At 36.6% G+C, this 24,477-nt stretch overlaps 1 protein-coding gene and 1 long non-coding RNA gene across 2 annotated transcripts in view; one reads left to right on the top strand and one right to left on the bottom strand.

Annotated features, from left to right (window-relative positions):
* Positions 1-1,411: 1,411 nt before the first annotated feature.
* Positions 1,412-24,378, bottom strand: LOC127497006 (uncharacterized). The gene is made up of 3 exons (XR_007925414.1): positions 24,246-24,378; positions 6,328-6,460; positions 1,412-2,878 (listed from the first exon to the last, which is right to left on the bottom strand). It is a non-coding gene; the product is annotated as an uncharacterized LOC127497006 (long non-coding RNA).
* The window catches only part of ntrk1 (neurotrophic tyrosine kinase, receptor, type 1), a 31,434-nt gene continuing 11,842 nt past the window's right edge, over positions 4,886-24,477 (top strand). The window contains 13 exon segments of the mRNA XM_051865067.1: positions 4,886-5,381; positions 9,640-9,718; positions 10,356-10,373; positions 10,375-10,424; positions 13,492-13,560; positions 13,759-13,910; positions 14,217-14,359; positions 15,397-15,535; positions 18,622-18,954; positions 19,043-19,060; positions 20,618-20,673; positions 20,759-20,861; positions 24,288-24,452. Coding sequence (XP_051721027.1) covers positions 5,203-5,381; positions 9,640-9,718; positions 10,356-10,373; positions 10,375-10,424; positions 13,492-13,560; positions 13,759-13,910; positions 14,217-14,359; positions 15,397-15,535; positions 18,622-18,954; positions 19,043-19,060; positions 20,618-20,673; positions 20,759-20,861; positions 24,288-24,452 — 1,504 coding nt within the window. The 5' untranslated portion in view covers positions 4,886-5,202.

Below are 24,477 nucleotides of genomic sequence, written 5' to 3'. Positions count from 1 at the left end.
AGACCTTCGTTCATCTTCAGAACACAAATTAAGATATTTTTGATGAAATCCGATGTCTCAGTGAGGCCTCCATTGACAGCAAGTTTATTTACACTTTCAAACCCTCAGAAAGCTACTAAAGACATATTTAAAACAGTTCATGTGACTACAGTGGTTCAACCTTAATATTATAAAGCGACGAGAATACTTTTTGTGCGTCAAAAAAACAAAATAACTTTATTCAACACTGTCTAGTGATGGGCGATTTCAAAATACTGCTTCATGAAGCTTCGAAGCTTTACGAATCTTTTGTTTCGAATCAGTGGTGCGGAGCGTGAATCAAACGGCCAAAGTCACGTGAACCATTGAAATTTCGAAACACTTATGACGTAACGAAGCCTCGTTTACTGAAATCACGTGACTTTCATGCTCCGAACCACTGTAGTCACATGACCTGTTTTAAATATGTTTTTAGCACCACTGAAAGTGTAAATTAACTTGCTGTCAATGGAGGCCTCACTGAGCCATCGGATTTTATCAAAAATATCTTAATTTGTGTTCCGAAGATAAACGAAAAGGTCTTACGGGTGAGTAATAAATGACATTATTTTCATTTTTGGGTGAACTAACCCTTTAAGACATATTTAACCTTCTGGTGCTGCTCGTGTGGTGGTCACAATGACCGATTTATTTATTTTTTTTTCAATGAAATTAATGTACTATATTTTAGTTCGATAATGTTTTTTATTTAATATTTTGTATTTTTAGGGGGTTTTATGGTATGAAATTATATTTACGGAATATTTATGATTCTTTTATTACCTGTTAACCACTTTTTGAGCATAGACCGGAAAATGAAATTTCCAACTTAAACTGTCGCAAATCTTAAAGCTGTCAACACTTGGCAGATTATTGCTGAAGTGAAAAGTTTAAAAAGTGAAACAAAGAAAAAGTTATAGAAGTTTACGTTTATCATTATAAAAAATAGACAAAAATACTATTTTAAAATTTTATTTGAAATATATTTTCCAAAACATGTTTTACTCTAAAACTGTGAGAAAATCAAAAGCCAAAAATCTAAACAAGTTGTGCTCCAAATTTGAGGTTAACTTTCAGTAAGATTTTGTCCATGATTTATTTGTGTGTGTGTGTGTGTGTGTGTGTGTGTGTGTGTGTGTGTTCACATGGAAAGCACCAAAACCTTTACAAAGTTTTGTACCATTCCGATAAAGTAAAAAAATTCTAAAATTTTCAAACAGCACCAGAGGGTTTCAATAAAATTGAATTTTAAATAAATAATTTTAATGAAATTTAAAAAAAATATATATATATTTAAAAATGAAACAAATATACAGAAATTTTAGACATTTAAAAAATATATATATATTAAATAAATAAATAACCATATTTATTTCAGAGATAAATGGATAGCACTTTCTGAATTAAACAAGCAATTCCTTGAGGATATGTGACAACGGTGTAGCATACTGTTTGAAACAAGCTGCATATTGCATGTTTCACATATTTTTAAAAATTAGCATGCAGTATGCAATATATACTCTGCGGAAAGACAGTATTCAATTCTGAACACAGCCTTTTAGAGTAGAGGACCGGTGTTTCCTTCGTATTTGGAAGCTGCAGCCCATTAGCAGTAGTTTTGCTGTGTGGGAGTGGTGAATTTGGCCTGTAATTGAATTATTCTCTTCTCTGATTGGCTTGACAGACTTATCCAGCATATCCTGTTTAAAATCACTTACACTTCCTATGCCATAACTGTAATGGACTGGGAGGGCGCGCCGAAAAATAATGACAGTAATTTTGACAGAAAATCAGCAAGTGTCTTCCAAAAAGGACAAAAAAGCATATTAACTCTTTAGTAGCAATGTCTGATTCACAAAATCGTCTAAATGATTTGACATGAATAGGACTGATCTGATTCTCTCTGACTCACTGACACAATGGCTTCAGAAGACTCTTATGAACTACTTTTATGAACCTTTTTTAATGTCATTTTTGAAGCTTGAATGCTCTAGTTCACCTTCATTGTATTTAAATGGAAAAGAGCCCAATATATTATTAAAAATAACTCTTTTAAAAGGGTTTGGAACAACATAAGGGAGAGAAAATGACAGAATCTAAAGTTTTTAGTTGAACGATTCCCTGAATTCACAGGACCTGTAAGCTATGTAATGGTCATCATGGATGTCTCTGCGAGTCGTTCTTTAAAGCACACCGAGGGAATATTAACAGCCAGCCTCTCCTCATGTTGACGGTTTTCTCTTTTTCTAAAGAGTGAGAACGCACTGAAAGAAATCAATGGATTGTGGAAGCACACAGGTACGCTGCTAGATGTAAAGAGGTAAACAACTGAGGCAATAATAGAGTCCGGAATCTACGAAATGGTCTTAAAAGCCTCTTCACAAGCTGAGCTTTTAAAGAGCAAGAGGGAACCGTCCAAACTCTAGAGTTGCCATTTTAGGGCCACGGGATAGAAAACCACCATAGATGGATTTTTCACTCGCCCCCTCATTCTCTCCCTCTCCATCTTTCTCTCTCTCTCCAACTATATCTTTCTTTGCTGATCCTGATGAAGAGGGAACAAGAGGAGGAAGTCTGGAGCCATCACTATGTCCTTATTGCAGCAGAAAAAGGGTCTGCTCGGGTCCTGCCAGTAATTGTGGTCAGGGCACTATGACCTTACTGCTGTGTGTATGGAGACTCTCTGAGAGGGAGGCGGGGCACAATATGTATCCCTTATGGGAGGACGAGAGTCTGCAATCACAGCAGTCGGCCAACAACATCCATCCTCCTCCTGTACCCTTTCAGTACCAGAAAACCTTGAGTGTCTCTGAGCTGAAGATTCAAACCACATGGAAAATTACAACAGGCACAGCTGGATCTGTAACACACAGAAGAAAAAAACCCACATGAGATCTCTTTAATATCAACCAAGAACAAAATGAGATTTGAAATGATGTAATTTAATGTTGCACATCTCTGGATTTTCATCGGTTTGAATTCGACAAGGTTCCTGCAATCTCAGTATGAGCTCAAGTATTTCTCATCAGATTTTAGAGTTATAATATCCACTTTCATTTTATAGCTTTATATTTGTACTGTATGTCAACAAAATTTTATTTGTGTCCATTAAATTTTTAAGAGCGATGCAATTGATTCTTAGAGTAAATAAAATGGCTCTCCTGAGCAATAAATGAACAACATCTGAGCATTCAAATTTTCCGCTGACACAAAAAAGAAGGAAAGAAAAATCACCAATTAGATCTTTTTTAAACGTCAATAGTTTGTCATAGACAGCGGTAATATTAAATGTAGTCATTTGCTTGGCCTTCTCAGATTTATTTTCCTGATAAAAATACGCAGTAATCTCACGTGTCATCTAAAGTTTTAGAAGAGATTTCAAAGTGTCTTAAAGTCTGCAATCAAAATTCAAAGATCTCAATATGAACTCCTATTTCTCATCAAATTCTAGAGCTATATTATCTACATTCATTATGGCTCTATATTCCTACTTTATGTCAACAATTTCCTATTTGTGTTCATTACATTTTAAGAGAAACTTCTGAGAAAAAAATGCTTACTTTAAATGTCTATGGAGCAATAAAAGAGCAACTTCTGAGCACTTATTTTTTTTTCTCTCAGACAAAAAGGGAAAAAACACAAAATAGTTATCTTCCTAATCTCAATTGTTTCTCCTAGACAGCAATAATATTCAATGGAGAGCAAATGGAAACCTCTGCTCGAGACTTGTGTGTCTCAGATTTATTCTGCTGAGAAAAAGAGCCAGTGATCTCACATGTGCCTCCTTTAGAGTTTCAGAAGAGATCTCTAAATGTCTCAAACTGTGCTCGGATTTGCTAAAGTCTGCGATCAAAATTCAAAGGCCTCAATATGAACTCCTATTTCTTAAATTCTAGAGCTACTTTATCTACCTTAATTTTATGGCTCTATATTCCTCCTTTATGTCAACAATTTCCTATTTGTGTTCAAGACATTTTAAGAGAAACATCTGAGAAATAAATGTATGCTTTAAATGTTTACGGAGCAATAAAAGAGCAACTTCTGAGCACTTACATTTTCTCTCAGACAAAAAGAGAGCAAATGGAGACCTTTGCTCGAGTCTCCTGCTTCTCAGATTTATTCTGCTTAAAAAAAAAAGCCTGTGAACCTATGAACCAAAAGTATGTTGGAAATTAACATTTATTAATGTTTAATGAATAAAAATTTATTAATAAGTTTAATTAATAACAATTAAACAATAAACATTTATTAAATTGCTTATTAATATATGTTCGCCTTTTGATTATTAGTAATTATGTGTTTGATTTTTAATTTCCAACCTATTTTGGGTTAATTTTAAGCCAGCCATATAGGAATTTTTAAACAATAGTTGAGTTAAATAAAACTGCCCAGCACGTTGGGCAACCATTTAACCCAACAGCTGTGTTAAATCAACCCAATCGCTGGGTTTGTCCATTTTCAACCCAACTTGGGTTGTTTTTAACCCAGAGTGTTTTAGAGTCTAACAGTCTATTTTTACTTATTTTATCAGGAAAAATCCAAGAAAAAAATATCTCAGTTGGTTCTCCTAGACAGCAATGAGTTTCATTTACTCTTTATTCTTTCATTTACAGCAATCTCGCATATGGCACATCACGGGACCAGTTTCAATAAAACATTTCAGATGATACCAAACATAACATATCACTCATACAGAACATTGCATATCACTTTTAGATAAACACTGGACAGTCCTAGAGGAGGACAGAGAAGAATTGGGGAAATGGCACAATCCTTGCCCTTTGTGCATGCATGAGTCATGAGTTGTGTTTGCCTCATAAGCTCAAAGTTCATGTTCAGCTTTAACAGGTGGATCTATACGCTTCCACCTGCAGCTCACACTCACTTCTGCAAGTGTCACAGAGGTGTCTGGTGACCATTGCTCTCTCTCATCTCACACTCACACTCAACTAATGGACTGCTTTGCCCCTCCCCTCCTTTTCTCCATCTCGGACTGGGAGGTAGTGAGAGGAGGCAACAGCCCACCGTTCCCCTGGGCCCTGCTACACGGCTCAATAGCTCAGCTCCTGGATGGGATCATAACCCTGAGTGCTGGCCAAGAGAAGAGCCACTTCTCATCACGTCCAGAGTTCCTGCTGCAGGGTGGAGTTTCCTCCAGGAGAACAAACTCACTCGAACCCCACCATGGCTGAGTGTAGGGTGGCCCCGGTTGTGGTATTGCTTTTTGTCCTGGTTACACCAGCCCTGAGCGGATGCCCAAGTGCCTGCCGCTGTTCCTTTGCCATGCTGCAATGCCTAGAGCTGGACGGGATCACCAGCATCCCAGCGCTGGCGCCACAGGAGGGCGAAAACGTCACGGAAATGTAAGTTGAGTTTGAAACTGTTTGATGAGCTTTACATTGAACGGAAACAGCGAGCTGCTTGATAAAAGTTGCGGAGACTTCCGTGGAAGTTCTTGATCTTGCAAGGAGATGGAACGGGTTGCGAGTTCAATCAAAGTGATTGGCCTTCAAGAATTTTCATTGAGAAATCTGGGCATTTGGATGTATAGTTTGTGCATGCGTTCCCTGGTTTAGCCTAGAGTTTTTTCCTGGCAGGCCAATCTAATTATAATTAGACCTGCATTTATTGCTTTTGAGCACATTTCATTTAATTTGTGGAATCAGGAGCTAATGCACTGAAAACAGAACTTTCCCAAAACAAGGGAATCCTTGGAAACTAATCAAGGACTGGAGGAAAGTGGCCTGGTACTTTGTGCTGCTGAGCTTCTCTTTAAGTGCTTTTAAGAGTGTCAGGTACATAATCTATTCTCGGAAATGGTGAGAAAACATCTTAACGTTCATGTGTGTACAGTCAGCCAGATGGTTCCCAGAGGTGAAGGTGTTAACAGTGATACCAAGCCGTGGAGAATGTTGCACTTCATTCAGAATAGTGTTTTTATGATTATGGCACTTATGCACTTAAGCTTATAGTATCACCACACCTCTTACAATCTTTATTTCACTCTGTTTCATGCATTCTCTCCCTTCAGTGTAAACAATGCAATTTTAAATGGAAAGAAATGCTAGATGTTATATTTAAAAAGCCAGTGTACTTTTACACTACAATATCATTAAAAATACTTATAAAGTAAAGAGTAATTCGCCTCAAATTCTGCAGTCAATAACAATATTCACCTCATCTTTACATATATATATTTTTTTAAAGTTATGCTGCATCTTACTTTCTTATTAATTATGTCCATTGGAGTGTTTTAAGAACTCAGCGTTTTGAGTCGTGTTTGTTTGCATTATTTTAGATGTGTGTTACCTTGATAGTGTTTGTTTGTGTCACAATGTGCACTGCCCATATCTGTGTATCGCTCATAGATGCTGAATGCTGTGTTCAAAAGGTGTCCATGTTTTTTGAGGTCATGTTTTCAGGATCTGGTTCACTTGGTGCCCTGTAAGAGATGAGACAAGACATGACCAAAGAGAAAAAAAAAATGCATTTTTAAAAAACTTGGTTCTACATAGAAATCATTAGTTTAGAGTGTAAAGAAAATGGGTTCAAATCCCAATCTAATAAATCCAGCTTAAATTTAAACTGAATGCAATTTCATTATATGGAAAAGAGCAGCTTTTGATACATTGCCTTAAATTTTTGAGTTCATTGAAATTAACAACTTGAGTTAATACAATAAAGGACACCGGTTTATTAAATAGAAACTTAAAATATTATGTTATCTGAACCATATTAATTATCTAAGTTGATTTGACAAAAGAAAAAAAAGTTGTGATAAATCATGAAAATTTTTTTTTTTTTTTACAGTGTAGAATGATTATAATGCAATTTAATATATAATTTATATATATATATATATATATATATATATATATAAAGAACAGATAATAAATGTAAAGTATATGCAGTCACACAATGTCTGACGTCGTCACTGTATTTTAATGGTAAAGTTCGGCAGGTTGCCAATGTTGTTTGTCTCAGTACACCTGCTCAAGTGTGATTCTCTGAACTCCAGCAGAGTCTCTACATTTACTACAAGATTCAATCAATAAATGAGAACGCTCTTTCACCACGTGTTTACACAGAACACTCTGTGCCCGTAAAAATGCAGCATTTCGCTATATTAGTGAGACGGGCAAAGTACACAGGAACAGCACTTCTACCAGGGAGGAAAACAAGAGACCATTAACTTCATACCAGCAGCAGAAATATATCATTCATCATGCTGTAAATTCCATTCTGCGAATTGCTTGCGAATGCCCCGCTGAAAACAATAGATGAAATATTGCCCACTCGACTCGATTCAATAAGCCAAAGCAGTTTGAGATGTCATCCCACCTGCTCTGTAATTGCATTACGTCTCTCTGGGTCAATCAGACGCTAATAAATATCTGTTTGTGCTTCTCGTATACAACTGGACAGAATCACAGATCAAAAGATTCCAGTGAAGTCGGTAAAAATGTCTTTAGTTATCAGCATCTATATTTGAAAAGATTATTTATGTACAAGTAAGAGAAGATATAAGGCAAGCAGCATGTGTGTATATTCAATGCCTCACTACTGGTCAATATTTTGCGATCAATCATTTCTTTGCAATTAATACACAATAAAACACACTGGTTATATTATACCCCACCTCGTTAAAGCTGTAATTCAAAAAAGACATATTTCAGCACAGTGAATGTACTATAATTTGCACATGCTTGATTATGTATTGACAGTGAAAGAAGCACTACAGCAATTATCAGAAATATCAGGGAAAACATCATATTGAATTGAATTTAAAATGTACTTAAACATCATATGAGTTTGTGATGATGGTTCATAAAAATATTTCTGATATTAGTTCTGTGGTTTATTTGGCTTTTTCCAATGTCAAGTGTCGCCGCCAGCTGACACTGACCCACGGGATGAAGTTTTCTAGATGATTAGACTAAAAACATGGCATGGTACTTTCTGTTAGTGGATATTTTTTTAACTATGCAGCTTTGTTGTATTGAATTATGGAACACATATGAAGTATGCTTAAACACACTGCTCTGCCAAAAAAAAAAAGAAGGTCGCTGTTTGGATTTTAATTCGCAAATACCTAGGAGTCTATGAATGGATCATTATTACAGTGATTATTATGTTTCTAGTGTGTTTTATGTTTGGGAACAGTTCTTTTAACCCTAAAAGATGGAGTGTGTCGCTTTTCATTTCTTAAACAAACATGAAGAAAGTCGTATCATGGCCATATTCCAGGATGCAAATGTCAAGATTCATCAGGCTCAAATTGTGAAAAAAAATGTTTGGGAGGTAGCATGAAGAATCACTTTTCTGAACTGGCATCTAATTTAATTTCATTGAAAGTCTTTGGGATGTGCTGGAGGAGACTTTACAGAGTGCTCACCTCTTGCTTTGTCAATACAAGATCTTGACCAAAGATTGATGCACTTCTTGATGGAAATAACACCATAACATTTATTTCCATCGAGAGGTGCATCAGTTTTTGGTCAAGATCTTGTATTGGCAATGCAAGAGGTGAGCACTCTGTAAAGTCTCCTCCAGCACATCCCAAAAACTGAGGTTAAGGTCAGGACTCCGAAGTGCCGATTCATGTGAGAAAAAGATTCTTCAGGCTCTCTGAACCATTCCTTCACAATTTTAACCCTGATGAATCTTGACATTCATTAACATCCTGGAATATGGCCATGATACGTCTTCTGACATGGTTAAGAAATGAAAAGCTACACACTTCATCAATTAGGATTAAAAGAACCATTGCCAAACATAAAACATGCTAGAAATATAATAATCACTGTAATAATGGTCCATTCATAGATTCTCAAGTATTTAGTAGACTGGCTCTATATAGTTTGATTCACTGAGCCATTATGAAAACTTTTTCTCAAAAAGAGTCTGAGTTCTCATTCCTGGAAGTACAAGTGCTGTTCGTGTTCAGTAAAACTGCTTGTGTGGAAATGAAAAAGTAATCGATTTCAAAATACTTCACTGATGGTGTTTATGCCTCATATTAAGGGCTGCAAGGGCAGAGCGCTATTTCATATAACTCACAGAGACCTGGAATCATGAAACAAAATTCAGGAGTTTTTGAGTGGAGATAGAACAAGTTTCTTCTTGCTAAATGTACTCAGGTGTACATAAATGTATTTAAATATTTGTACAATACAAATGTCATAATGAAGATTGAGTGCAACAAAGTCATGAAATTCATTAGTCATGAAAAACATGAAATTTAGTTTGAAAACTATTTTACTTCCATCAACGAACGTATTCCTGATTTAAACAGAATATTCAATGAAAAATAATGTAGGATGGTAATAGATGAGATCATGAAAAGGGGTTGTTACATACCAGATTGGATTCAGGTGGTTGGAAGGGAAAGGTTGAAAGTAAGATGAATTTGTGGCATCATCTGAAAAGGTCATTTTAGTGATGAAGCAATTTATTGCATTTTGATCATGCAAACAAAAATCAGAAATAATGTGCACCAACAAAATATATCAGAAAGATACAGTAGATAGTATCAGATTTGAATTAATCACATTGAGCATGATTATTATAGCGCATTATTTTAGTTGAATTTCAATCTGTTCTTTCATTTCAACCCTCTAGCTACATAGAGAATCAAGCAAACCTGGAGAACATCACAGACATAGACCTCGCCAACTACAGAGAACTGAAGAACCTGTAAGTATTTCAGTCCACAAAAGATATACCAGATTGAACGTTGAACAAAGATTTTCAAGTAACTTAATATATAAATGAGACTTCGTACGTACATATACACACACACACACACACACATATACATATATATATATATATATATATATAGATATTGATTCACATATATTATATTTAGTTAATATACACTACTGTTGGTAAAAATTTTAAATGTTTTTCAAAGAAGTCTCTTACGCTCGCCAAGGCTGCAGTTATTTGACCAAAAATACAGTAAAGCATGTAATATTGTGGAATACTATTACAATTTAAAATAACTGCTTTCTATTTAAATATATTTTAAAATGTAATTTATTCTTGTTATGCAAAGCTGAATTTTCAGCATCATTACTCCAGTCTTCAGTGTCACATGATCTTTCAGAAATCATTCTAAAACGCTGATTTTCTGCTCAAGAAACATTTCTTATTATTATCGATGTTGAATGCAGTTTTTGCATTTTGTTTTGTAACAATATATTTTGTAACAATTTCCAATAAATTAATTTGTACTAACCCCAAATTTTTGAACAGTATACAATTATAAACAAATTTCTCATATTCAAAGAGTCAATTATCTGTCTGACTTCTGTATATATTTTTCAGGACAGGTCACAGACTGTGGGCTCGGTGTACATCTCTGAAAATGCCTTCCAGCATAATTTCAAGCTGCAGTATGTGTGAGTGTTCTTTACATATACGACTGGCCTTCCCACAATACACTTGGGTCTCAGGGCTTGTACCTGTCAATCACTTCAAATCCTCTTCCCTTCTGATGAGTGAAGCTGCTTTATTGGTCTCAGGCGGTAAAAACCCTAGGCACATTTAAAGTTAGTTAGCAACTAAATGACTATTGAGGAAAACATTTTCACATTTCACTTCCAGAAATTGCATTTATTTCCGTAATTAAAAAGGAAATTTGCTGTTCATGATCATTATGTCATCCAAGGGCGTAAGAACAATTTGAAAATTATGTTTGGTGGGATGCAGGAGACATTACAAAATCAGCTTGGCTCATGAATATTAATTGCATGACATGACATCTAGTTGTTCCACCTGATTTGCTATTTGCAATTCAACCCTGTGACAGAGACCTTTGCAAGGTCTTACAGAAACAGTTTACCCAAAAAGGACAATTCTGTCATTATTTATGCAAAGCCTGTATGCTGTTTCTTTTCTATGGAATTTTAGGAGACTTAAAGGGATAGCTGAAGGTAGCCATTGACTTCCATAGTATTTTTTTTTCAATACTATGGGAAGTCAATGTCTACCCTCAACTTTTTGGTTACCAACATTCTTCAAAATATTTTCTTCTGTGTTCAGCAGAATAAAGAAAAACATACAGGTTTGGAACAACTTGAGGGTGAGTAAATGATGACAGAATTTTCATTTTGGGATGAACTATCCCTTTAAAACATTTTGAATATAGTGTCCACATGGAAGTTATTTATTGGGACTTTATTTTTAATCACCATGAATTATCACTAGATGGAAAAGAATATAGTTTAAAAACAGCACATCATATGAGTTTGGGAATGAAATGAGGGTGAGTAAATAATGACAATTTTCATTTTGGGGGAATTATTCCTTTCCCAAAAAGTGGGGGGACATTGATAGTTTATAAGCCCTTCATCTCATCCAAATCATGTATACAACAAATCAAACTTCACTTATACCAAGAAATCTTATAGAACCTCTACAGCAAGAAGTCTTAATAGAAGAAAACTGATATATAGTAACTCAATACCTAAAAATAGAAGCATAACTATTTTTAATCATGCATTTCAGAACTAAAAGAGCCAACATCTATTCCCTCCTGAAGGGAAGATTTCTAATCACAGCATCAACAAAACACTAATGATATTAGCTGAAAGGTTGTTGACCCTTATCTCCACTATCTTGTAATCGTTATCTCCCAGTGTGTGCGACATGCCCACTGTTGTTGATGTGGGGGAAAGCGGTCACACAGGAGGGGGGAATGGGGGGGTTCTGAGGAAACATGAGAGCATATCCAGCAGTCACCTTTTACTCGCCCACTTTGGCGTATTATTGACAACTGATGCATAATAAATACACTCCACTAAGGGTCCATTATCACGCAATCAATATTTCACAGAGGGCTGTGCGAGGACCAGATGTGTCTGTAAGCTTCGTGTGGTGGTGGGGATGTACAGTATGAAAAATCAAAAGTATAAACGAGACTATCTTTTATACGCCGGGACCCATCCTTCGCTTCGGTTCTTTAAATCCACGGCCTCCCCCTCCCTTCGACGCCAGTATGAAACGGCAGCTGCTATTCTCAGACGTTCTCTCCCTATGGTAGAATCGAGCTGTAATAGATAGGCCCCGATGGCCGACCCATCTGACATGAACTTTTGGGAGTAGGGAAAACAAATATTTGAACCCTTGCTGGCCCCCATTAGCCCTGCCACAGAGAATCTATATCTGCCAAGCCGTTATTGTCCCCATCGGCTGTCATCTCTCTTTATTTAGCTTTAGATTTCAGCTTCCGTCTCCTCCAGAGGTCTCGCAAATTCAATTAAACAAGACAACAAATATCTCTGAATCAGAAACCTTGAATTGAGAAGCTTTCTGTACACAAAACGATGCAAAAAAATCCATCAAACTATGTCTGCGGTCAACACACAGGCCTTCAAAACCTGTTCTAGCTTTTCTGTGAGAAAGAAAAGAAATTCACTCAGCTAATTAAGCTTGAGTCCAGTTGTCAGCCAATACAGAGAGATGTGGGCCAGTGTTATTTAGTAAGGCAGTGCTGCTATGAAATATTTTGTTGCTTTGAATCTTGTTAGTGCCACTTGCTACTGCTCATACTTCAGGTTCTGTTTCTTTATTTTCATTTTTGGGTGAACTATCCCTTTAAGCTTAAGTATCAGGGGCCATTCATGCAGAACAGCGTTTTACTGTTAAAAATGCAAGACGCAGGTCAGTGGAATGGAAAAATGGTGCAAAGGTCTAGAGACTAAAATCTGAACTTTTTTAACTTGAGCACCATAGTTTTTGAATGCTGTGTCATGTGCGAGACTCTGCAAAAGATGCGAGACACGAGCACAACAGTTAAAAACATCCGTCTAGAGCGTGTTTACATTGAAAAACAATGTAAGAGTAGCGCAGTGGAATGGGAAAAGCTTAGGGGCGGTTGGTTTAAAAAATGTGATGCAGGTCAGTGAAGTGAAAAACAACGCAGGGTCTAGAGATGCATTTTTTAAGTTGAACTTATTTTAACTTGAGAGGCGCTTTTTTCGAATGCCGTGTTGTGCGAGAGATGCTGCAAAAGATGCGAGTGCAGCGGTTAAAGATGTCCGTCAAGCACGTGTTCACATTGAAAATCAATGGAAAATAATGCGCAAAATTTGTTTTCTTTAAAAAAACGCGAGATGCGGGCAGTGGAATGGGGAAAAAACTAAAGGTCTTGAGATGCGTTTTTTAAAAGCTGAACTGATTTTAACTTAGGCGTTGCATTTTTAAGAACACTGTGCCATGTGCGAGACACAACGGTCATACATGTTCTTCTAGCACGTGTTTACATAGGAAAAACAATGGAAAAGTAGTGCAACGGAATGGAAAAATGCGTTCTGTGTGAACCGGCCCTGTAAGTTTGTGCTATGGACAAAAAAGATACCTCAGATTGTGGTACAGATTTACACATCGTTTATTGAAAGAGAATGAATCCAATAGGCCTATAGCCTCTCTCCTTTGCATATGTAACTCACATCTTTTCTTTTACAGAAATCTGGCCTCTAATTTACTGGTGCACATCAGTTGGAGGGTGTTCCATTCGGTCCCTCTGTTGAGTCTGTGAGTAACACACTCCACTCATATTCTGCTGTGCTGTGAATTACAGATTTATTCTACTCTGCTGGTGATTTGAGACTGAAAAAGTAAACAATTTACCTCTGTCTGAAAAATTGAAGTGATAGATTTGAGGTCCTACGTATGTATTATTTTGCTGAAAGCATGAAGTAAGCATAAGAAATGTCTTTCTCTTTTGCACAGAATTTTGAGGGACAATCAACTCACCTGCTCATGTGACATTTACTGGCTTCAGCAATGGCATAGAAAAAGACAAAGCGATATTGATTCTCAACAAAACTGTATTTACAATGGCAGCAGCGTTCAGCTGGATTCATTTGAAATGGATAACTGCAGTAAGTGCACCTATCTGGAATGGAACATATTTTAAGATCAAATGTGTAATTTTACTTACTTCTATCCCAATTAAATATGCAGAGACAATAAGCAAGATTGATTTCCCCAAAAAGTGTAAATGCTGTGACTGCGAGTTATCCATTTGTCCAACCAACTGCAGTGTTTGGGAAACCTGTTTGAAGTAAATCATTGCTTATGAATAAAATACATCACTTTTAAGATATTGAAACAAAACTGTCATAATGGTTACCATACACTACTGTTCAAAAGTTTGGGGTCCTTATGTTTTTTTTTCTGCTCTGCAGGTGTTCCTGAAGTCAAAATCAACCCACCGACACTGACCACTCAAGAAGGAGGAAACCTGACATTTACCTGTCTGGTGACTGGAGTACCAACACCGACTATCCGCTGGAGAACTGAGCACCTACAGTCCAGCTGGACTCTGCAGGTACATGACACTGGTTTCATACTGTATTGAAATACTGAAGCTGTCAATGAAGCATCAATGGAAAGTGACTAAAGTGATTTACCAGTAGTACATGTGCCTGGATCAACATCATTTGTTGGTACTGGAACATAAAAAACATGCAATCATAACCGTAACCCTATGATTAATCACTTTCCTTGTAGTATTCCTCATTTGTAAGGGTGTGTTCACACAGGCAGGTTTGGTTCGATTTAAATGAATTGTGGTCTGATTGCTCTGTTAGTGCGGTTCATTTGAATAAGTGCGAATGCTGCCATCCGACCCCTGCTGCTCACCAATACAAGCGGACTGCTGAAACGGTGAGTCTTGGTCTGCTTCCAAACGAATTCTGATGTGGTTCGACTGAAAAATGAACGCAACATGGACCAAAGATATCTAAACGAACCAAAAACAGGATGTGATGTCACGAGATGCAACCCTAAAATGGACAGAATTCTGAAGCATGCCTGTCTACTGTACATTGCCCATTAACATCAGAAATGCCATCTCCTTGCAGCAGATCTTCGTTTGTGTGTGTGATGGAGGGATTTCTGCCACTGTTTTGGCTCCTTTACACATTTTATAAACATTTCACGAGTTCTCAACTGGTCAAAATACATACATACACGTACAAAGAGAGCATTTAGCCCAGAACACAGCATTGTTTTGGATATTCGTTAAGTTCCATCGCAAAATATGTTTGTTTTTGTTTTGTATCTTTAGGTTCGGTCTTAAAAATGACAGTGTGAACGCTAAGTGAACCAGGACTAAATGTATTATTATTTATTTATTTATTTTGCTCTGGACCAAAAGAACCGTGCTACAAGTGTGAACACACCCTTAGTCACTTTGGACAAAATTAATACATATATAATAAAATTGGTTGAAAGGACTATTCTTGAAGTCCCTTACCCCAGCACACTACAATCTGGTTGGTTGATCAGACATTGTTGCAGGACTTCAAAGAGTTTTACAAATTCAATCCATTAAATCTTGTCAACATTCATCTTTGTCCACAGCAAGGAATCTGTGGATCAACTCTGGAGCTGGTTCTCCACATGAGGAGCGTGTCTTCTAGAGACAACCTACACAATCTCACCTGTGAGGCGGAAAATCGTGCTGGAATGGATGAAGCCACGGTGCAGCTGGATATCGAATGTAAGTACTGACATTTTTTTTCTTTAATTTCTGTTATTTTTTACACCTCATATGCTGCCAGTTTTCTGCCAAAGACCAAGGTGCTAAGCATAAATGTCTACCAGCACATTTTCAAATCTGATTGCGACTGCAAATGAGATTCTTATAATAATTTGTTCCCTTGTTTTACAAAATCGTGGCCACATTGTACTAATTCCTTCCTTTATTTTGATTTAATAAAACAAGGGAACGAATTATTATATAATGCACACAATTTACTTAAAACGAGGGAATGAATTAGTAAAACGTGCTGACGTATTACTTAGTTGTGGGAACAATTTGTTCATTTGGGCCACAATATACATATATCTTCCTGCATGTTGTGCGGGGCTTTGTATTTTTTAGTACATCAAATTAAACTAAAAGAAAATGAGAAAAGTTGCTTTGGCAAATAGCTGAAATAAAATAATAAGTTAAATAAAACAAGTTTTTTTATATATTTTTTTTTATTTCAGTTAGATTTTTTTTTTTTTTTTACAGTTTAAGTTTTGGTTTTAGCCTATTTAGATTTATTTTTTATTTCAGTTTTAGTGCTTAATTTTTTTTTTTTTATATAAAAAATACATTTTTATTAATTTTAGTGCTTAAGTTTTATTTTAGTTAGTTGAACTTTCATTTAGTTTATGTTTTTCATCTAATATTTATAGTTTATTTTATTTCAGCTTTATTTCAATTTCAAATGTAAGTGTTTTTAATATTTTAGTAAACGATAATAACCCTGCCCTTGAAAGAAGCAACAGCATTGCAACGGTCGAAATTTTCCATCGAAAATCCTCCCATATGACCGCACTCCACACCACAGCAATTATCACTGTTTATCACCTCCTCTTCAGAAAGAAGAAAAACAGTGCTTGACTTCAGACAAATGTATAGCCATCAAGGGAGCGATAATGACTGTCAGGAAAATGGGATGATAACCGTCTTCAGATCTTGTTTGTTCTCTACTAATGGATTTCTCTCCCCCATAGTCCGGAAATATAATTGTGAGGACCGATTGGCAGATAGCAAGTGTTCTAGCTGCCAGTCTATCAGAATCACGTGACCAGTGGACAACGGCTCGTCAGCGGCCACTGCTTAATTAGCTCCTAAATTAGCAGGCCGGTTATTGCAGCGAGCTCACGAAATCCTGCACAGCGCGCAGGTGCTGCCACGGCATAATTCTGACCCGAAACATCTTTTATTAAACCCAGATGCTAATCGATAATATAATTCCCTAGTGTTAGTTATGGCCTTAGTGTACTGTACTGCGCTAACTGTAGCTCCAGATGATGAAATTCACCTTCGGCCATCTACCTTAACCGCAACCCAATTAATGGATTAAATTATTTAATTCCTTTTGATTACCACAATTAGTGGAGCTCACAGATGGCTCTCGAACTTGCTCAACCGTTAACATCGGGTCGGTGTAACGAGGATGGTTTTTCAAGCATGAACTCTAGGCCATGACACAAATGACTGTGATTCTCCGTGCGAAGCACTTTCTGGAGGCAGGGTCACGGGTTAAGAGCACTGAAATGGTTATGAAGCAGCGACCGGGCTGTGCGCATCAGCATGTTCTCCCGGCTAAAAGAACCATTTCCTGTATCCCACCTTCACCAGGCTCTCAAGTGCCTCTTGTGGTTAGGTCCCCTAAACAGACAGAGATTTATTATTTATAACAGGTCAACAGGTTTACTGTAAAGATGGAGCACATTGATTCATGGAAAAAATTAAGACGGATGCACCAGTCATTTGAGCTATTCTGAAGAACAGGTACTAGATATAGAAAAGCATTATTCATTCAGGAACATTGTGTGAGCTTCTTTACATCAATGATTTCCGGCAGTAAGCGAATTCAACTTTATGCAAATGAGCAATGATGCAATGCAATGACTACCAATAGGAATACAGACAGTAATCTGCTGCCTGATACAGTGTGACAGACACACTAAAATAGACACACACACACACACACAAATAATGGATAAAACACAAATAATGTATAGTTATAATGTACAGTATAAAGGATATTCTTAAAATATTCTCATTTAATAAATGAAGATAATTAAAATTCTTCAATAATCATTTAATTATTTAATATTTATTTATTATAATTATGTATTATTATTTAATAATAATAATATTAGTACATTCTATTGAAATCTGCTTTAAAAATATATGCTTTTTGAATAAGAATAGAATAAGTGCTCATAATAATAGAGTATAAATAAAGATTAGATAGCCAGATGTGTAAAGTTTGTTGTACTTTTTAAAAAAAGGGTATTTAAAGGCATAGTTCACCCAAAAATGAAAATTATCTCATGATTTACTCACCCTCAAGCCATCCTAGGTGTATATGACTAACTTCTTTCAGACGAACACAATCGGTGGTATACGTAAAAATATCCTGGCTCTTTCAAGCTTTATAATGGTAGTGAACGGGGGGCGTGTTTTGAAGCCCCCCCAAAAATGCACCCATCCATCATAAATATAATCCAGAGGGTTAATAAAGGTCTTCTGAAATGAAGTGATGGGTTTTTTTTTTTGAGAAAAATATCCATATTTAAAACTTTATAAAGTAAAATAACTAGCTTAAAGCAGAAGGCTGTACATATCGATTTGCGGTGGAAGAGTAAACTCTGACTTGACGCATGACGAAATGACGAATGCAGAGGATAGAGCAAAACAAAACACCGATCACGAATTAGAAGTCTAAAACGAGAAATTTTAAAGCGAAATGTCGGAGGATTTCGATATAAGAGAAGAGCAGCTTGAGTTTGTTGCCCAGCCCTATTTGTCTGAATCGCAAGAGGCATCTAAGCTTATGACACTACATCCTGCATCGTGCCGTATGGATTACTTTTATGATGGATGAACGCATTTATAAACCCCCTTTGCCATAATCTATCACTATCTCTTTTACATTAGTCCAAGATGATAAAGTAATCTAAATCTCAAAATAGGCAGAAACAATTATATACCCAATATCGGCCAAAATTGTGCATCCCTAATGGACTGTGATTATATCTCACTGCACACGTGTGAACTCATTCCCCATCTGTGTTTAGTTCCAGTGCGGATCTTGTTTCTAAAAGACCCAGAACCACAACATCACTGGTGTTTCCCATTTGCTGTGGACAGCAATCCTCCCGCCACCATCAAATGGCTGTACAACAACACGCCTCTCATCGAAACCCGCTACACCTACACCGAACTGATCAGAGATGCAGCCGATGGCTCCATTCAACACGGCTGTCTGTTCCTCAACAAGCCCACCCATCTGAACAATGGCAACTACACACTCATCGTGGAGAATAAACTGGGTAGGGACCAGGGTACGGTAAACGGGAAGTTCATGGATAATCCTTTTGACCCCTTTGACCCAGAGGGCATCATTCCTGGTGAGTGCACATCATCACACAACATGTATTGCATCAGCTTTGTTGTGCATTGAGTGATTTATTGTTATCATCTCTCTCCACATGCCAGTCCTCCCTGATGACCCAAGTAAGTTACTCTAAGTCAGATTCCTGTAAGTCAAATGTCCAAATGGCTTTTAACTCACAATTGCTTTGACTAAAATATTCAGTTATGTCATTTACAGCAAAAAAAACAAATAAATCCTTTCTGTGTTTTTGTCGTCTTCCAGTATAAATACCTAAACATTCCTCAACCAAGATACATATACTTGAGAAGCAAAATAAATAAGATATTAAGTCTTGTTTTATGAAAAATTTATCAAAATTAAGTGACTTTTTACTTCAAACAAGTAAAATTAGAAAATTAAACTTAATTCAAAGGGAAAACAAGATATTTTTTCTTTCTTAATTTTGATAAATTTAATATCTTAAATGATCAATTTAAAGAGGACCTATAATGCTGCTTCACATTTTCAACTTTCTCTATCTCAGTGCACACTGTTTCTGAACTCCCTGAAATGCCTCCACTGTAGTCATGAGTTTTCTTCCAGGAACGAACACGTCACAATGATTGTCATTTAAATAATTCCCGTCCAATGCATACACAAAATAAAGGGGCGGGGCCTGGTTGAGTTAAGTTAGTAGTGTGCTGAAACTCGCTGTTATGGTAATGGGTGTGATATTTCCAAAACACTCAAAGCAGTTGACCGATCACAACACACTGGTCCAGCCGACCAATCAGAGCACACTGCACTTTTCGGAAGGAGGGGGGGGTTTCATAGAGACAGGAACTAAACAGAGCGTTACTGACAGACTGGGAAGAGAGGTGCTGCAACAATGTCAAATATGTGAAAAATTATGTGTTTTTGAACATTCAAGCATGAAAACCTATTCTAGTAGATCCTGAAAACAAAATCAAGATGTTGTATAAGGGCATAATATATATGCTTTAAAGGGTTTGTTCACCCAAAAAATGAAATTTCTGTCATTAATTACTTACCCTCATGTCATTCCACACCCATAAGACCTTTGTTCATCTTCGGAACACAAATTGAGATATTTTTGATGAAATCCAAGAGGATTTTTATCTCCCATAGAAAGCAACAAAATTACCACATTCAATAATGAGCCGGCGTTCAGACGTAAACACGGAAGCTCTGCAATTCGTTCATTGCACTAACTGCATAACAGACTTACAGGGAAGAGGAAAAATTGTTAAATAAAGTCATTATTTTTGTTTTGTTTTTGTGCACAAAAAGTATTCTCGTCACTTCATAACATTATAGTTGAACCAATGTAGTCTGGTTGACATTTTAATGATGTCTTTACAACTTCTCTGGACCTTGAATGACGGTAATTTTGTTGCTTTCTATGGGAGATAAAAAAAACTCTTGGATTTCATCAAAAATATCTTAATTTGTGTTCTGAAGATGAACGAAGGTCTTACGGATGTGGAACAACATGAAGGTGAGTACTTAATGACAGAAATGTCATTTTTGGGTGAACTAACCCTTTAATACTTAATAAAATGTATCTCTATTTAAAAATGTTTTGATATTTGTACTGGAAAACAAGAAGAAATATTAAGAAAATTATTTTTTGCAGTGTTAATAAAGTAACATTTCATTAAATGTTTTAACATTAGCAGCTCCCACCAACCAATCAACAGAGACGGAGAAACTGGAGAGCAGAGTGTTTGGGGTATGAGACGAGTCACATATGATGCACAACATCTTGTTATTTTTTACATTCTTGTATAACTGTTATCGCTCTAATTTTGTCATAGGTGTCAGTAGCGGTGGGTCTTGCGGTGTTTGCGTGCACATTTCTGCTCATCATGGTTGTTGTCATCAATAAATGTGGACAGCACTCCAAGTTCGGCATCCACCGTAAGTTCTTCTAAGTCAACATGAAATCAAAACCACCCATATTTACTTAATGCACGTTCCTGGTTTAATTGTGCATGTTATTCCATATTAACAAACATTTTGCTTCCTAAACCTTGCTTTTGTATTGCTCTGAAACAACTTTCCTTTTCACAAACAAATTAATTCTCAACGGATACAATTGAGCCTCACCCTGCATTCTCATTAAATATCCTGTTTTGCTTGAAAATTAGTTGCAATTAACATTTCATGTTGATTTTTTGTGTATTACCAAAATCCCTTTCCATATTTGCAACACAGCTACTTCGGGCATGTAAGACCAACTTGAAAGGGGAAATTCTTGCCAAACTCAGATTCAAATAACATATTTCAAATCAGTAGCAAAATCCATCTCATAAATGGGAACCAGAGCTTCTAACAGCAGCTGCAGTGTTACTCCTCCATATTGTGCATTGTAGTCTCTCCCATTCATAGCAATCTTAGTATATATACAGTCTTTGTGAAAAGTCAGACTGAAATCAAAACAGACCGCATTTACGTTCTTAATGCATATTGTGCATGTTACTCCACAATTTTGCTCCGCACTGCTCTGAAACAATTTTCCTCTTCAACTGATGTTACAAATCCCTTTTACTTTTCAAAATCTTCCCACCAACTATCCAATTTGGTATGTAATGGCATGTAATCAAGCTCCACCCTTCATTTTTTCTCATTAAACATCCTATTTTGCTCAAAAATACATCAGATTACAGAAGTATAATGATTAACATTATTCCGATAGTCCACTTTAGACATTCTATAAGTAACTTTGCAACTACATATCAACTAACTCTCAATAGATATTATAGACTGTGCTTAATATCTGCTAACACTTTATTTTGATGCTCCCCAACAGACATTCTACTGACTATAAGTGACTTTGTACATGTCAACTTATTCTATTAACCCGAACCTAACAGTCTACTAATACTCTAATAAGAGTTAGCTGAAATGTAGTTGCAAAGTTACTTTTATTTAGTAGAATGTCTAATGTGGACAATCAAATAAAGTGTAATCTAAAATTATTACTTTTTTATGTATTACTAGCTGATATGATAGTCAAGGTCATGTGATCTAAATATGGTGGCCAGTCCACCATTTATAGGATTTGTAGTTTTTTTGTAGGCTACTAATATGACTGAAGCCTTCATCTCATGTTATCATTTCATCTGTGCTACAAATTTTCATTTAGAGTGCCTTTTTACATAGACACCTCGACATTTCTCCCAAAATACAGCTTAGAACTCATTAATTTTCACTTAATCAGAAAGCTAAATCAGTTTACGTCTCAAATGAAGATGTTTTGAGGTCTTTCAAAGGAAAGGGAACTAAACAAACATTGCAGAAACAAACCAGGTGTGACTCAGGCAACAGAAGAAGAATGTTAGTGCTAAACAAGAAAGCCAGAGACAGCACAATCACAGCCCATGCCAAAATGACTTTCTCCATTATTATTTTGGAATCTGAATGAGTTCCACAGGAGGCATTGTGTTGCTTTTAAGTAACGCACAAAAAGCAAGCGAAATACAGTCTCTTCTAAGCTGTAACTTTGTACAGTGTCAGCCTAACAGCTCGGCAAAGTGCTGCCAGGTCTTAATTACAGCATGCAAAGTAAATAGCATCGGGAGCCCCAGCCGCGAGCGAGCCATTAAAGAAGAGTGATGGAGCCAGGCTTTTCAGGTCCACTCGCTCCGCTCACAAAGTGCCTAAGTGGACCTGATTGCCTCCCTCCCCTCTCGCCCTCTATTCCCTGCGTTCCTCTTCTCTGCCCAGTCTGGGGTCTCTGCGGTTATAGCTTGAGTGGGTTTTGTGATTTGAACGAGAGGCCTTTGCGTTTAATTCTGCTTCCTAAAACTGAGGTGATTTTCTTCGGATCAAGTAAACATTTTGCTAGATATCTGTTGTATAGATGCTGTTTTGTGCATGCAATAAATTGTCAATTTTAAACATTTCTACATATATCCAACACAACATACTGTTAGTGGTGTTTGCCAAGGCAAGCATCACCAGTACTACTTCTCACAATTAGGGTTACAGATTGGAACAAACCCAAACTTCGAGTATTAAATTGCACTATGTAACCATTTGTGCTACATGATACCTCAAATCCTGCAGCTTGTCGAAAAAAGTTTCCTAAATCAGGGGTTTTCAATCATATAGATGCCATGGACCACCAAATAAGATCATTATTGTGCAATATTTTCATGTATGAAATCCAATATTCTTATATACATATGTGTAAAATAATATTTGGAAAATATTTAGTTTACGTTACATTATGGCACAGACAAGCAACTTAAAAATTCTAGTTTTTTTTTATCAGTTTTTTTGATCAAGTGACCAGGGCTTGACATTAACTATTTTGCTCACCAGCCACTGTGGCTAGTGGTTTTCCAAAGTTACTAGCCACTCCGGATTTTCACTGGCCACAATTTTGACATTGATACCATGGGGAAAAAACTGCCATATAGATATTTTTAATATCATTTCATAATTTGGCAGCAGGTATATTAGGCTTCTGTCACTTTAAGACCTGATGCACAAACCCATTATACTCTTACACATGCTTTTTCTTTCTCAACTGTTTACATTCACTTAAAACATAACTGACTGTGAATACTTGCCAAGATCGCCATTTTGACATTATTTTGTGTGTATTTGACTGTTTAAGCGCAATACGCAGTGAAAAATAACTCAATTTAGTACTGAGAGGTGGCTTTGTGTGTGCACACTTTGGGTGTGAGCACAAAATCTGCAGGAATTTAAGACCTGTAACAATATTTATCCGGAGCAAATGAAATGAGTGAGCGAGGGGAGGCGGGTTTGTGTGTCAACTCGCTGTCAAAGATGAGAGAGAGAGAGAGAAAGAGCAGCTGGTATCGTGTATCTATTCTGCGGAAAATGAGTATTGGAAGCGTGTCAGATATTTCAGTGTCGTTATGTATCAAAAAATTGATATTTTTGACAACACTACATTGCACTTAGTTTATTATTTCAGATGCCTTTTTAAAAGACTACAATTGAAAAATGTATATATTATATATAAAATTAAACCCACCAAAGTGGCTAGTAGGAGTGACAAATGTCTTAAACGGCACTGCTGAAATCCACCTGCATTTGGCGGGTGTTAATGTCAAGCCCTGTAAGTGACAAACTTAATTGTTCATCTGTAAACACTCGGCTAAATCTGAAACGTAACTAGCTAGGAGTGTACAAGGAAAATTAAGAGAGATGTTGTCAAACTGCATAGGAATTTGTCTAGAGCTCTTCAGATGTTGACTCTGTAATTGCCAATAAGTTGATTAACTTATCAGGGCTCAGGTTACAGATGTGAAGAAATATGCTGACCCAGAGCTGCTTGGGAACCACTTCCTGTCTGTGTGTCTACAGGTTCGTCTGTTCTAGGCACTGAGGATGATCTGGCCGTGTCTCTCCGCTTCATGAACTTCGGGGCAAGTCCTCTATCTTCAGATGATGGCACACTGGATTCTGGCTTGTCCAGTTTTGTAGAGAACCCGCAGTATTTCTGTGGCATCATCAAAGACAAAGACATGTGTGAGTCTCTCACTAGCCCATAATA

The sequence above is a fragment of the Ctenopharyngodon idella genome, chromosome 16 (genome assembly GCF_019924925.1).
Source record: "Ctenopharyngodon idella isolate HZGC_01 chromosome 16, HZGC01, whole genome shotgun sequence".
In the NCBI taxonomy this organism is placed as follows: Eukaryota; Metazoa; Chordata; class Actinopteri; order Cypriniformes; family Xenocyprididae; genus Ctenopharyngodon; species Ctenopharyngodon idella.
This window is presented reverse-complemented; position numbering and strand designations above follow the sequence as displayed.